The 14,143-nt window shown below is 55.9% G+C and overlaps 1 protein-coding gene and 1 long non-coding RNA gene across 2 annotated transcripts in view; one reads left to right on the top strand and one right to left on the bottom strand.

Moving 5' to 3' along the window:
- Positions 1–729: 729 nt before the first annotated feature.
- On the bottom strand, positions 730–13,742 carry LOC306809020. Its single transcript, XR_013776142.1, has 2 exons — positions 13,673–13,742; positions 730–926 (listed from the first exon to the last, which is right to left on the bottom strand). It is a non-coding gene; the product is annotated as an uncharacterized lncRNA (long non-coding RNA).
- The window catches only part of PDGFRB (platelet derived growth factor receptor beta), a 30,961-nt gene continuing 17,593 nt past the window's right edge, over positions 776–14,143 (top strand). The window contains exons 1-2 of the mRNA XM_079320115.1: positions 776–916; positions 13,664–13,740. Of these exons, the coding sequence (XP_079176241.1) occupies positions 13,692–13,740 (49 nt within the window). The 5' untranslated portion in view covers positions 776–916; positions 13,664–13,691. The remainder of the gene's footprint in view (positions 917–13,663; positions 13,741–14,143) is intronic.

Below are 14,143 nucleotides of genomic sequence, written 5' to 3'. Positions count from 1 at the left end.
TCAGTTCAGTGCAGGCCTTCTTTAATAAAAACATGAGTCAGCTGCTGGCGTGGGCAGTGGATTTTCTAAACATCCCCTCATATCCTGAGAAAGAGGGGAAAAAAAAAAAGAAAACGGGAAGGGGGGCTTGAGGGGAAAAAACAGAAAGAAAATAAAACAAAAAGAAAACAGGGGAAAAGGCCAGAATTGAAAGCAGACCCAGGGAGAGAGCAGCTCCTTCCCTCCGGTTTAAGGAGGCGATAGCCGGGCTGCTCCGGCTCCTTTTGTTCCTGCCAGCCGGGCCCATCGCAGCCCGCAGCAAACTCCCCTCTCCTTGCAGCCGCTTTGGCTTCTCCTCCTTTTAATTATTTTATTATTTTTATTTTTTTCACCCATCGCACCGGCCCGCCGGGCGTTAATCGCAAGCTCTGCTCCGCACAGGGTCCCCACAGAGGGTGGAGGGAGGAAGTCGGAGCGGCTCCGCTCCTCATTGGCGAAGCAGCCTCCCCCCCTCTCCTCCTCCCGAGGTCTCTTTTATTTATACACGCACACACACACGCGTGCACATCCCCGGGATCTGCTCCACGCCGGGCTCCGGCAGGCTGAGCCCCTCCAGCCGGGCTGGGGGCTGCACAGGGCACTGCTGAGATGCGCTAGAGCGCAGAGCAGGGCTTGGCTGCAGCCCAGCCCTGGCACAGCCTCGCCTCTCCTTTTCATTTCATTTTATTCTTTTTTTTTTTTTTTCCTCCCCTCCACTCCATTTCTTTCTTTCCCTCTCTTTCGCCTTTAAGTGGAGCAGCCTTGCCGGCTGGGGCAGGCTGGGAGAGCCTCACAGGCAGCAGATAGAGTGCGGAGGAGGAGGAGGAGAGGGAGGAATTCCGGGGCTTTGCCGGCGGGACGAGCGGCGCAGGCACTCGGCTGCGGGACCCTGCCCAAGGTAAGCGCTCCTGTCGCCCACCCGGGGGCTGACTCGCCCTCCTGCCCCGGCTCCGGCTCTCCGGATGGCATTGGAGCTGCTACAGTCCCTAAGGACTGTTCCTGAGCCAGCCCGGCTGCTCTGGAAGGGGCTTTGCTCCCCACCAAGGGGTTGGCAGCCTGAAATGCCCCACCAGCCTCTGGGGAGATGGTGTTTGGTGGAAGGCAGCTGGATTCTGTGGCATCCCATGGGAGAAATCATACCATCAGCTCTCACCACGTCCTGGACAGGCAGGGCTGAGAGGAGCCAAGGGGATGCTGTGGCTGTAGGACGGGAAGGGGGATCCCACTGCAAATAGGGGCCAGGTGATCTCTGCTTCTCCCTGCATCAGGGGCTTGCCCTGGCTCTGCAGGCTGTGGGGGGCTGGAGTGGGCATGGGGAAGAGGCTGCTGGCCGTGCCCAGCAAGACATCCTTTAGGTGTGTGTGCCCCACTGCAGAGCAGTGTCACCCCCCTGTCAGCCTGTCCCAACACATCCATGGCCATCCCTGAATGCAGGTTGCTCCAAGGACCATGTCACCTCTGTCTGTGGCCATGGCAGGGCTCCTGTGGGCCGTGGAGAGGGACATCTGCAGTCCTGCCCAGGGTCTGGGTACTAGGGAGGGCAGAGCTTGGTAAAACCCTACTGGGCATGGGTGTTGGCAGCTACTCTGCTGTCCCAAAAGCACAAGAGCTGAGGGCTTCAAACAGGGCAGAGCTGGTCTGGAGTGAAGCTCTGAGAGCTCAGGTGTTAGCATGACCTGCAGGGCTTTGGTGCTCACAGTGGGCTCAGAGTATCCAGCTCCTGCACTCACCTGCCAACTGGGAGTCATCCAAAACAGGATTTGAAAGGTGGAAAGAGATGTTGTGCTCCTCCATCCTGGCCCCAGAGCAAGTGGGGTTTATGCTAAAGTATGGGGTAAATGGCTTAAAGAAGTTGGTCTGGTGTGCAAACTCTGTGTAGGCAGAGGTTTGGCATTCCCAAATCTTTTCAGAGGGTTTCCCATTGATGACAAGGATTAGCAATGTTGAGACCCAGTGCTTCCCAGGGCCCATTGATGGGTGGGTGTGAGGGTCATTTCCCCCTCAGCACCCTGCAGGACAAGGTGCCTGTGCCTCCCATGCTCTCAGGAAAGAAGTGAGTTCCATGTGGTCACCATGAGCTGGTGTCAAGGACACAGTTCTGCCTGGCAGGGGACACAGGCCAGGCTGGCTTGGAGGGGGAGCTGCCAGGCAGCTGCCCTGGTTGGCAGCCCTGACACGAGGCTTGGAGTCACTCCTTGACAGGGGTGTCACCCAAGCGTGGGTGTGCTCTGGCTGTTGTGGCAGCCACCAACCCTGGGCAATGTCCCTGAGCCCAAGAAACACCCCTAAATCAGTCAATGCATCAGGAGGGATTGGTGTTTTGGACAAGCACCAGCCACAGCAGCCCAACTGCAGCATGCACAGGGCATTTCTCTGTACCTAGAGCCAACTCTCCCTTCCTCCAGCTCGAGAGCATGGAGGATCCTCACAGAAGGACCAGGCAAGGAGACAACAGCCACTCAATTCCCTGTCCCCAGATCACCTCCTGCATCCCTGCACAGGACTGGGAGTCTGGGGTGCCCACGGTCAGTGTCAACACAAGCTGCAGGACTACAGTCAGGGAGAAGTTAGCCATGGCTTATTGTCCACAGTCCTGGGCATATCTTGTGATGTGCTGCAGGGCTCTGGCCTGGGCTTGGTCCTCTGCAATCCCTACATGAACCAGCTGGGAGGTGGCTGAGCACACATCCTACACCCTGGGATGGCACCAGGCTGGGAGGGCAGCTGGTGTGCATGGGGATGTGGGAGGATGCCAAACCTCCAGCAGAGTCCAGAACCAACCAGACTGGCTATAGAGGGCACAAACCAGATTGCAGCATGGTGCCAGCATACCCAAACTCTTCCTGAGGGATGTGCTGAAAGATGCATGGCTGGAGGCAGCTCAGAGGCAGGGTGGAGGGAATGGGTCCTCCTCAGCAAGTGACACTGAGTGCTTCAGCAGGGATAGATTTGGAGTGGAGAAGCTCAGGGACAACAGTGAGGGTGATGTGAAGTCCAGAAGGAGCTGCAAAAGACTGGGAGAGGGGTTGATATGGCTTGTTGGTCACTGTGTGTTGTGGAACTTGCAGTCTTCATTCACAGAAAAAGTCACCACAGAGGAAAAAAAAAGCTTTTAGGGGAAATATCTGTAGGCTCAAAGACAAAGGCTGAGTTCCTTCAGCCTCACAAGTCTCAAAGCACATGTCAGGGAAGACATGAGCAAGCAACAGGACAATTACACACACCATGGTCTCTTTCAGCCCCATTTTTGATGGGTCTCTGACAGGATTTCCAAGGCATTCAGAACAACACTTTCAGGGAGAGGAGAGCACTGAGCCTGTCTGCAGGAGTAGAGCAAGACAGGATTGTCTCAGGAAATACCAGAGGAAAGCTGAGATTAAAAAATGCTCTCTAGCTGTGGAAGTGATGCTGTGCAAAAAGAGACCATGTTGGCTGGATGTGGCTTTGGCCAAATGTCCAGTGCCAGAGGCTCCAGGCAGGGACTTCTCTGCCTGTTCCTCAAAGTTCCTTTGGCCTCGGTGTTTGAAGTGGGATGGGATTGCCATGCTGTCCATGGTGTCAGGCTCCAGCAAAGCATCCTCTGGGATGGATGGCAAAGGGCAGGGAGCAGAGGGGCCGTGGTGGCTGAGTCCTGTGGGAGCCCAGCCACCAGCACTGGGGCTGGGGCTGCCTCTGACCCAGAGCTGGAAGGAGCTGGGGGCGTGGGGCTTGGGGCTGGCTAGATGTGTCCCATCCCTGCAAGGGAGGGTTGGAGCTGAGCACTCCGTGGAGTTTGTTTGTTTGTACTTTAACCAAGGGAAAGAAATCCCCTGGAGAGGAGCTGCAGGGGGAGGGTATAGGCTGGGTATTGTTTCCTGAGGGGCTGGAGCAGCTCCAGGAGGCTCCTTCCGCTCCGCCAGGCACATTGGACATAACGAGGCTTGTTTTAGGGGTGGCTGTTCCCCCTCCTCCTCTCCCCCATTCCCTAATTAGGGTTCCCAAGCTAAGCTCACCTCTGTCCTGTTCTGCTGCCCCTGAGACACCTCCTGCAGGGGCAGCAAGTTCCAGCAGCATGGGGAGCACAGAGCAGACCCAGTTGTGACAGGGACACACTGGGGATGCACAGAGGGGTGCTGGGATGGGTGACATGCTGAGCAAAGGGGTTCCATGGGTCCACTGTCCCCCAGTCTGCTAACAGGACTGTACAGTGATGTACTGCTCCTCACACCCTGCTTTTCCAGTATCCCTGGTGCTCACCAGGCTGTTGCACACCTGGTGTGTTTGTGTAACCTTCCCTGGCAACCACCAACCAGAGGACCATGGTGTGTGGAGCCTATGCAGGGAACAGGGAGCTCACAAAACTCACACAGAAAGGCTGGTGCCAGGAGAGCCAGGGTGGTGCAGTGTGTGGTGTTTGTCCTGCACCCATGGATGGACTCCTCCTCTCCAGGCCATGCCTGAGGGGCACCTGCTTATCCATCCTGGAACTCACTAACACCCATCCTACACTCTTCCTTGGGCTCAGTAAGAACCAGTGTGTGATGGAGCTGGTGGCAAGCTGTGGGGTGCAGGAGCTGGAGCAGGGAAGGATTGGAGAATGCAGGGATATATTAGATATATCAGGGCACTGCACTGATTGCTGAACCCTGGGAACCCACCAGGAAACAGATGGAGCACTTCTCCCTGCTGTGGTTGGCAGGTCCCCCTGGGCAGCACAGGGTGATGCTCCTGAAGCAGCAGGAGATGGACAATCCTGCTACACAGCCCCATCCTGCCAGGCCCTCTGCCTTCCCTCTTCCGGCCCAGCTACCATGCAAAAGAGTCTGTGACTGAAATCTTAATGCTACCAAGACCCAGCAATTGGCACCAATTAAATTGCTACATTCATGTTTGAATTGCTTTAACTGGCGAGACACACTGTCTTATTTATACAAAAAAATATGTTTGCTTGTGGGTTTGTCTGAACCGGTGCCAGCAGAAAATACACCATTTCAAGCCCTGTGCTCTGCAAGCTCATTCTCCTCTTCCAAACTGGAAGTCACCTTGGTTTCAGGCTTTGCCAGGCAATGGTGGCAGAACAGAAGCACTGCTTTCCTGGGGGCTGGGCACTGCAGGCACCACGAGAGGGGTCCCCTCCTCTCTCCCTGCAGGCAGCTGCCAAGTTTCCTTCTCCAGCCTGGGAGCTGTTTGGGAGAATATGGTCTGATTCAGGACTCAGTGCCCATTTGAAAGCTGCACTCAGGGGGAGGGCAGGGGGTGCTGGCAGCTGCTGGTGCCAAGTCCTGCCTCAGCTTCTCCTCTGGAGATTCTGTCAGGTTTTGGGGGTAGGGGCTGTTTGCTGAGCATGGCTGCAGAGGGGAGCTGATTTCTGATTTGGGATTGAGAGGAGAGCTTATAAAGAACCCTGCAGGCAAGAATTGCTTATGCTGCCTGGGCAGAGAATGCAGGAGGAGATTTTCCATCTCTGCAGTCCTGGTGCCAAGTGCCATCATCCTGCTCTTCCCACCCCACACATGAGCCTTTGCAGGAGGGGACAGAATCAGCTCACAGCACCAAGAGCTGCACCAGACGTTGCATTTTGCTCCCTCTCAGAAATCCAGAAGTAACAGGGCCGAACAAAAAGCCCCTCTGAAAGCAGCCTCTGCCCTTTGCACCCAGCACTGGCTGGCTCCATCCTTTCCCACCCTGGCCACAGTGCCAGGCTCCTCTCCAGCTCCTGCAGAAAGGCAAAGGGTGCCCTGACCACAGAGATGGTGAGTGCCTAATCCCAGCCACGAGAGCCTAAAACCCCAGAACAAAGCAATTTAGCTTGGGTCCCTCAGAGGCAGCTGAGAGGAGCTGATGCATCCACAGAGATTATCTCCTCCTCCGCAGATCCCAGGGAAATGCTCACAGGAGGATCAGGTTGCTCAGCCTTTACTGGGATGTTGGACTGCTAAAACCACAACTCACTGCCTGCTTCTAGGGCTTTGCAAAGCCCCTACATCCTACTGGGACTTAGACTGGTTCTTTTTCTCATCCTGCCTCCACTGCCCTCCCCTCACAGCTTATTAGTGGTTAATTAGAGTCAGCTGGGACTTGGCTCCAGCCCTGGCCCCACCAGAGCAGCCACCCTGGATCGGTGGCTGTGAGCAGGTGATGGAGGTGCTGACTTGCTGGGGTCTGTTCTCCTCCTTGTGCAGACACCAGCAGAGATCTTCCCTGGAATCACCATGGGAAGGCAGACATGGCTTTCTGGCAGCCATGGAACAAGAGACAGGAATGCCCTGAGGATGCCAGGACAAGGGATGAGAAGCCAAGATAGTTCCTGACCTTAGTTCCATGTCCCCTGCTTCCCTCACTCTCTGCTCTGGTGGGGAGAAACAGCAGGTAAGCAGATGGACTCTGCTCAAGACAGGCAACCCCCATCCAGTCTGACATGCCCAGGAGCTGGGACCCCTAAATATGCCAATTTGGGGTGGAGAATAGGAGAGCTCAGTCACTCAGCCAGCCCCAAGGCTTTGCTACCCAGCTGGAAGGACCAGTGGGATGCAGGGAGATGTGTGGGTCCTGGTCTGGGTCCCTGCAGCCATGTTCATAACTGACATTGCTCACATACTTGTGAAACAGTGTGGTATGTTCTCCCAAAAATGTCTTTGCTGTCAGGGGTAATGGAGAAATTAAGGGACAGTGATGGACGGCCCTGGCTGGGCTGTGTTGGATACTTTAGAGCATCCTGTTGGAAAAGAGCACTGGGAGAGCTGAAATGCTACCAAGGGGCACATTTGTACCTCCCTGAGGGGGTGATTGCACTACAAGGGGTGAGCCCTGAGTCTGCCCAGGGCTGCTCCCCACACCCAGTGAGAGCATCCCCAGACACTGCCAGACTTAGGGCTGTGCTCCAAAACTCTGGCCAGCCTCCAGCACCACCATGAGCCAGTCCCAGCACCACCAAGGCCCTGGCACACATTCTGTGCCCCAGGGAGGTCAAGGTGGGCAGGATTTGACCAGGGTGGGAGGCAGGGGTGGCAGCAAGGGACAGCAGGGCATTGCCTGGCACGTGGCAGCCGTTCCTCCCAACACCCCCTCCCTCCTTCCCCAGGCCCAGGTGAGCCCTGGTGCTCACCCAGGGCTTTCCCACAGTCCAGGCCAAGCCTGCAGGCTCGGGGGAGCAGCCCACGGGGTCTGGCCTTTCCTCTGCAGCGGAAGCAGCAGAGCATGCGCAGCTGAGAGAGCCATGAATACCATCACTCGGGGCTGGGGGATTATTTATAACACTGGCACCTCTCCAAACAGATGTTTCTTTTTATTCTGAACTTGCACTAAATGGGTCACTCGTTTCCTCTGTCTCCCATGGGTTTAAAACAGAGGGGGAAAGAGGAGGGGATATGGGTGAGAGTGCAGGGCTCGCCCTGGTCCCACGTCCCTCTGTGCTGGCTGCTCACAGTGATGTGTTGTGGACAGCCCATGGCTGGAGATTTGCTGGGTTCTGTGCGTGGACATCGTGGTCCCCCCTTGCTGGGAGAGGGAGGATGGCCATGGTCAGACAGGGACGCTGGGGCTCGCCTCCCCACCCCATTCCTCACGTGGCTGACCCCAGGGCAGCTGAATCACACTGCTGGGGCTCAGTGAGGACTTGTCATCCCTCCTGGCAGTCTCCCTCCCCTGCTTCAGGCCCTCAGTCCTCATTTTCAGCTTTCTGTTGGACCCTGTCAAAGCCTGTAGGAGGTTGGGTGTGCCACCTGGTGTGTTGACATTTACTGCAGGACCCTCATGAACTCGCAACCCATTCTCCAGGTGCCACTGAGGCTGGGGACCAGAATCTGGGGTCCTGGGCAAGGACTCTGGTCATGTCAGATCTGCTCCCTGATGCAGAGGTCAGCAGGGAAGCAATTCCTTCTATGGGCACAGTGTCCCTGGGCTCAGCTCATCCCAGAGGTGACATCTGCCCATGCTTTCCCCATCTCCTAGAGAGCTCAGGCTGTGGCTTTAGTCACATCTTCACAGCCAAGGAGCTCTCACAAAACCACACAGAGGGTTTTGGTGTTAATGATACTGTCTGTGCTTGCAAAACTTCACCTCTGCCAGACTGAAACACCCCCAGATCCAATATTGCCAACAGGCACCCAGGCTCTCAGCATCCCCTGGTGTCACAGTGTCTGGGTAAAGCTTTGGGGCCCCCTTGGCACTGGCAGGTAGCCAGGTGAGGAGGGCTTTGCCCCCAGGTGTTCATCCTGGGCAGGGATGGTCTGCAGGACTCAGGGACTGCCCAGCCCTGCTGCTCCTCAGTCTGGTTTCAGATTTCCTACCTCTGTGTTTTATCAGCAGCCGTTTATGGGCCCGGGGATCACAAGCTCCCCATGCAGTGTGCCCTGCCTAATTCAAGCCTTTTGCTGGGAAAAAGAAAAAGGGCTCTGTGATGATAATCTGGCCTGTGAGTAAACACAGTGTCATGGGAGCCAAGGGACCCCAGAGGAGAGATGTTGCAACTCTGGACAACTCCAGCCAAGGGGAAAAAAAAAACCAAAAAAAAACAAGCACTCAGTTTTATTTAGATTAAAGGGTGGGAAAGAAGCAGTTGCAGAGGCCAGAGGGAGGGTGGCAGAGGAAAACAGGACAAGCCAAGGAGTTTCACTGCTGGACAATCAATGTTTGGGTTTCAGGGGTCACCAGCCTTTGCTCGGGGAGCCTTTTGCCTTCCAAAGTGGGGGATGGTGTCCCCCTCCCCCCGCCAGGATTGCTTGCTCCCTGACTGTGAGCAGTATTGATCATGGGATCCATACAGGGAATTTTTTGTTGCATATGGGCACCCATGATCTCACTTAATGACTCAGATGTGCTTAGACAAAGAAGAAATGAAGTATATTTGACTTCCCGCTAATTTGCACCAGATGTCCCTTGCTTGTTTGGCAGGGCCATCAAGCATTGTGGGAGCGCCTGGAAGCACAGCCCTGCTAGAAAAGGGGCTGGAAATAGAAATCCAGAGGAAGGGAAAGGATTGGCAGCTGTGAGAGATGAGATGAGATGCCCTCATGGGCCAGGGGCAGCATCCAGCAGCTCTGCCCAACACCACAGGAGCAGCAATGAGGGCAAGGAGAGCATGGCCAGAGAGAAGAATAACGTGGGTAATGGGTGCAGGAATTGCCCCTGGAAATAGAAAACAGAATTTGCTGAGAGGGGGCTGTGCACCCTGATTTCCAGCAGACTGGCACCAGTCACCTTACTGGTGCTAATGGTCTGTAGGGACCAGAGCTCCTGCTGAGGTGGCTGCCAGGGCAGCTGTGGCTGCTCTCCCACTCCCCAGTCTGCTGAGCCATCCCCTTCCCTGTGCACCAGCTCTGCAGGCTGGTTCTCAGCTCCCACAGCTCTGGGGGGGCTTGTGGGACCCCACACACTGGTTCTGCACAGGGCACTGGCTGGGGAGAGCCAAGAAACACGGTCTAGGCAGGCTGGGAGGAGTGCAGTGGGCTGGGAGGGTGTCCTTGGTGCTCCTAACCCATCCTTTCCCATGGTTTATGATGTTTACAGAGGTGGAAATGGCCCTGCCCCACATGATGCATGCTTGGGGATGGGCAGTGCCATGCAGTGTCTGTGCCAGCAGTGACTGCCCTGTGTGTTCTGCCAGGATGCTGGGACACACACAGGGAGCCAGTGCAGAGGGAAGGGGACTCAGAGTATGGCAGGGCACACAGAGCAAAGTCAGAGGAAATTCTTGCCTTGTTACCCAAGAATAGTGAATACTGAACCCACACAGCATATTTTGGGCATTAGCAAAAGCATCCTAGGCTTACTAGCATTCTTAAGGAAGAGGTCTGGAGTGGGGGAACATTAATGAATCAGTAAGGTTTGGTGATGCTTGAGCTGCTTAGCGAGGCACTCTGAGATGCAATGAGTAGAGGTGTCTCTGAATTGAGGTGGTGCCATCTCCAGCAGATGCTGGACACAGCTCCCGCTTGTATCCAGACTCGGGGGCGTTGCTCTGCTCCTGCTGCAGATTGCTGTCCGAGTTCTCAGCCGCAGAGGCAGCAGCCCCGGGCCGCTCCAGGGAGTGCGAGGGAGGCGGGGGAGAAAGCTCGGCTGTCATCGGGTTTGGGATGCAGGAGAAATGGGAGCGGGCTGCTTTGGAAAAGCTGTGTAGTCATGAGATGGGGAATCATGAGACTCGAATGCCGGTCCTGGCACAGCCCTGGCCATGCTGTTTGACCTCTGCTCTGTGTCCTGCATGTGGATCACAGCCTCAGAGCCCTGTGCTCAGGCTGCAGTTGCTCTGGGATGTTGGGGTGACCCCTTTTATTCCATCCTCCAGAAACCCCCTGCAAGAGCACAAGGCTGGAGATGCTCAAACAGAATTCCAGCAGTGCCTGACCTCAGCTGGCCCTGGGACACTTTCCTTTGCCAGCTGGGAAAGCCAGCAGCCCCAGGGTTGGCTCAGCTCTCCTCATCTCTGCTGCAAACTCCACTCTCAGCTCTGCCAGGCTGGTGTGATTACAGAGGGGAGATAAGGACAGGCAGTGTCTGTGTCACCAGTCAGGGACATTTGCCTGTATCTGTGTCTTGTTTGGGCTCCAAACCCTCCTGAACACTCTTGGTCTGGCACTGCCTGGCTCTGGGTGTAGCATGGGGGCGAGCAGGGATGTGCCAGCTGCCAGGGACCAGCCTCCCCACAGCACTTGGCCAAGCCTCAGCGTGGCCCCCAGGACCTGAGCCCTCCCAGGACCTGAGCCCCTGGGGAGCACAGCCACCCCACAGGCATGTGGGGCTGATTGTGGTGTGGGGCTGTGTCACCCGGCCAGCCCTGTGAGCCAGCCGACCTCCTGTCTCCTCTCCCAGCCAAATTCCTCCTTTAGAATAATAAACAGTGTGGCTCAAGAGAAAAGCTCCTTTCGCTGCCTGGCTAGGACTGGTTTGCCTTCATATCAAGGAGCTGGAGAGGAGCAGAGGGAAGGTCTGTACCAGTGCTGGAGGGAGGAAAGGATGGTGAGGGGTGTAATATGGATATGGAGAGTTGGGACAGCATCTGCAAGGTGGGAGGCTGCAATAGAGCTGCAGGGCTGAGTGAAGGGTGCTGGACATGGCATTGCTGCAGGAGCTCCCTGGCCCGTGATTGTGCTTGGATGGGTGAAGGCAAAGGATCCCGTGGCTTGAAAATACCCAGATCCTGGCTTGTGGGAAGGATGTAGGAGTCTGAGGGCGAGAGAAGATCACCCAAGGCAGCTGAGCATCATGTAGGTGCCTGGTTTCTAGGTGTTTGGGTCCCTGGGTGGGATAAACGTCTGGGTGCCTGCTTTTGTACCATTGAGTGGGCTTGCTTCTCCTCGTCTGGCACTCTTAGTGGCACTCACAGTTCCTGCTAAGAACAAAAGCTGGGATTGAGGAGAGAAACAAGTGCTCTCCAGGCTGGCAGTGAGCTGGGTGCATTTGCATCCCTTGTGCAATGCCTGTGTGCACCCACATGTGCAAGCACACGTGTCCCCGTGCCAGGAGGGAAAGGTTTGTCCCCGTGCCTCTCGCAGGATGGGCAGAGCTCAGCCAGCATCTCTGAGCATGCCTCTCGCCCCAGCTGGAGCAGACAAACAAGGGAGAGGTCACCAGTCTCTGCGAGACACTGCCACCCTCCCACTCTGCTTGGGAAGCATCTCCAAGAGAAATGCCTTTCTGCAGAACCAGCAGCTTTATTGGAAGCAGCTCTGAGCACAGCGGGGGCGGCAGGCGGGGGCTGCGGGGCTCTCTCTGCTCTCTGAGCTGCACCCCTGCCAGCCCAGCACCAGCACACAGCCCTGCCTGGTCCACAGGGCAGGGTTACCCATCACTGACCCTGCAGGGATCAGTGCTGGAGTCTGTGTGGGACAGGAGGCCAAGATCTGGCCTGCAGCAGGGCAGTGACAGCCATGGAGATGGACAGGCAGATAAAAGCTGGGCATGAGTTTGGGAGGATCTCAGCCCCTTACAGGGCAGAATTTCAGCCCCTTACAGGGCAGGTATCTGGGGGCAGGGGTGGTGAGTACAACCTGGCTTGTGCATGCAAGCAGGGAGGGGTGAAAGGAGAGGAACCCAGTTGTCCCTACAACCTTGAGCATTGAATAATGGATGAATCACACACCTCTGTAAAGGAGAATGGGGAAAGGAAGGTAATTGTTCTCATGGCAGTGCCTTGGGGGGCAGAGATTAGATTGTCCATCCTTCTCTCTCCTGCAGCTTGGTGCTCCCAGGGTGGGTGCAGGGAGGTCACATTCATTTACAGCCTGAGTTTCACCTCGGTCCTTTCATCCTACCCACCCCCATCTCTTGCCCTAAGTGCTCTTATCCCCTCTGGCAAGTGAAGAGAGAAAAAGAGCTATAGAGGCTTTTTTCGGGAGGAGAGAGACAGGCCTGCTGAATAAGCTGGAGACCTGGAAGGATTTGTGGTAGATCAGACTTGTGTCGAGCCAAAGCAAGAGAATAATAAAAACATCTGACAAGCGCACGTCATTTAAAAACCATTTCCTCCTTAACATCAAGCAGAGCAGGAGGCCACTGCAGGGCCAAGAGGCAGCAGAGAGCTCAGTGAGAGACGGGGCTGGGGCTGGCTCAGCAAGCCCAGATGGCCACTAGCCCTCCTTGGGGCTGGCAGGGACTCCCCAGAGCACTGAGAGCATCACAGGGGATTGTCCTCGGGGTGTGCCCTGGGAGGTGCCAGTGGCAGGGCAGCAGCTCAGCCCTGCTGCAGTGAGGATGAGCTGTGAGGTTCAGCTCACATCCCCAAATTCCCCAGTGAACTCATTTCCCTCAGGCACAGAGAAAGCCTTTCCCCTTACTCTTCCTCTTGTTGGTCTGTTCATTTTGCTTTTTAGCAATACTAGTTCCCACCCCTAAGGGCACCAGGGGAGGGGTACCTGTCACCCCAATGCACAGCAGACAGATCCCTGCTCTTAGGGATCTCTGGCCTTGTCTCCTGGTTTGCAGCAGGGAGGGCTGAAAAAGCTCTGTTGGAAAGATTTCTTGAGAAACATTCACTAGAATGATTTAAAACTAAAAAAAACCTCTTAGATATTCTCTTAAATTTATGTATTTAAGAGTTAAATACAAGAAACTCATTTTTTTGGTGGAGTTTCTTCTGGCTTGTTGTGGTTTAACCCCAGCCAGCAACCAAGTGCCATGACAAGGCTTCTTTTATTTCATTGGAAGGAGCAAACAATGTGGGAGGGTTGGAGGGGCATCTGTTTTCTAGCAAGTTTTATCTCACTGTGACTGAGGGAAGAAAAACTAAGGAAAAAAGGCAAGTGGTAAAGCAGAGGGAGGGAGGGAGGGAGGGAGGGAGGGAGGGAGGGAGGGAGGGAGGGAGGGAGGGAGGGAGGGAGGGAGGGAGGGAGGGAGGGAGGGAGGGAGGGAGGGAGGGAGGGAGGGAGGGAGGAAGGCAGGGCTCTGCCAAGGAGGGAGAGGCATTTCCAGCTGAGATGAGCAAAAGTTGACACAACTGCTGGAGCCTCCAGCAAAATCCCTGTTTACCAGTGGGAGAAGCCTTAGAAAGTGCAGATCCAGCATGGGGGAGAAGCACCACTCCCCCAGGAGGGAAAGGCTGGAAACTGGAGAGATGGTATCAGAGAAGTGAGGCCAGGGCTGGGGTGGGGGCTCAGGGAGCCCTGCCCAGGACAGCCGGGTGATCCCCCCTCTGCCCAGGGCTGTGCTCATGTCCCTTTGCTCTTGGCAGGACTCAGACACCAAGCCCAGAGCCCAGCATGCTCTGCCCCACTCTCAAGACGTGTCTCTGGCTCCTCATCCTCACTGGTGAGTGCTGTGTGTGATCCCTGGGGGCTCCCTGGGGGTGAGGGAGAGGAAAGGGGCATTTCCATGGGGAAATACTGGGGTTCACAGCATGCTCCAGGCACATCTATCCCTGCTGATGCCTCAAATCCATGGGCTGACCCAGTCCTGGGGCAGGGTGGGTGTAAAGTCCCCACCTGCTTCATGGTGGGAGAAGGAGACCTTTCCACAGGCACAGTGCCAGGTGTGCTCAGACCTTCCTTAACAGTCACCTGAGAACCCACATTAGCTGGACACCCCCCAGCAGGAGGGACTTGGCCAGATCTCATATATCCAACACTCCCACAGCAAGGCACCAGGGCTCCTGGCTGCACCTGGGCTGTTCACAGCATTGCTGCAAGTCACTGGAGCTGTCCCCAGCTGTCCT

This window comes from Erithacus rubecula, assembly GCF_903797595.1.
Source record: "Erithacus rubecula genome assembly, chromosome: 16".
Classification (NCBI taxonomy): domain Eukaryota; kingdom Metazoa; phylum Chordata; class Aves; order Passeriformes; family Muscicapidae; genus Erithacus; species Erithacus rubecula.
Note: the sequence above shows the minus strand (reverse complement) of the source record. Positions and strands in the feature narration are given on the sequence as shown.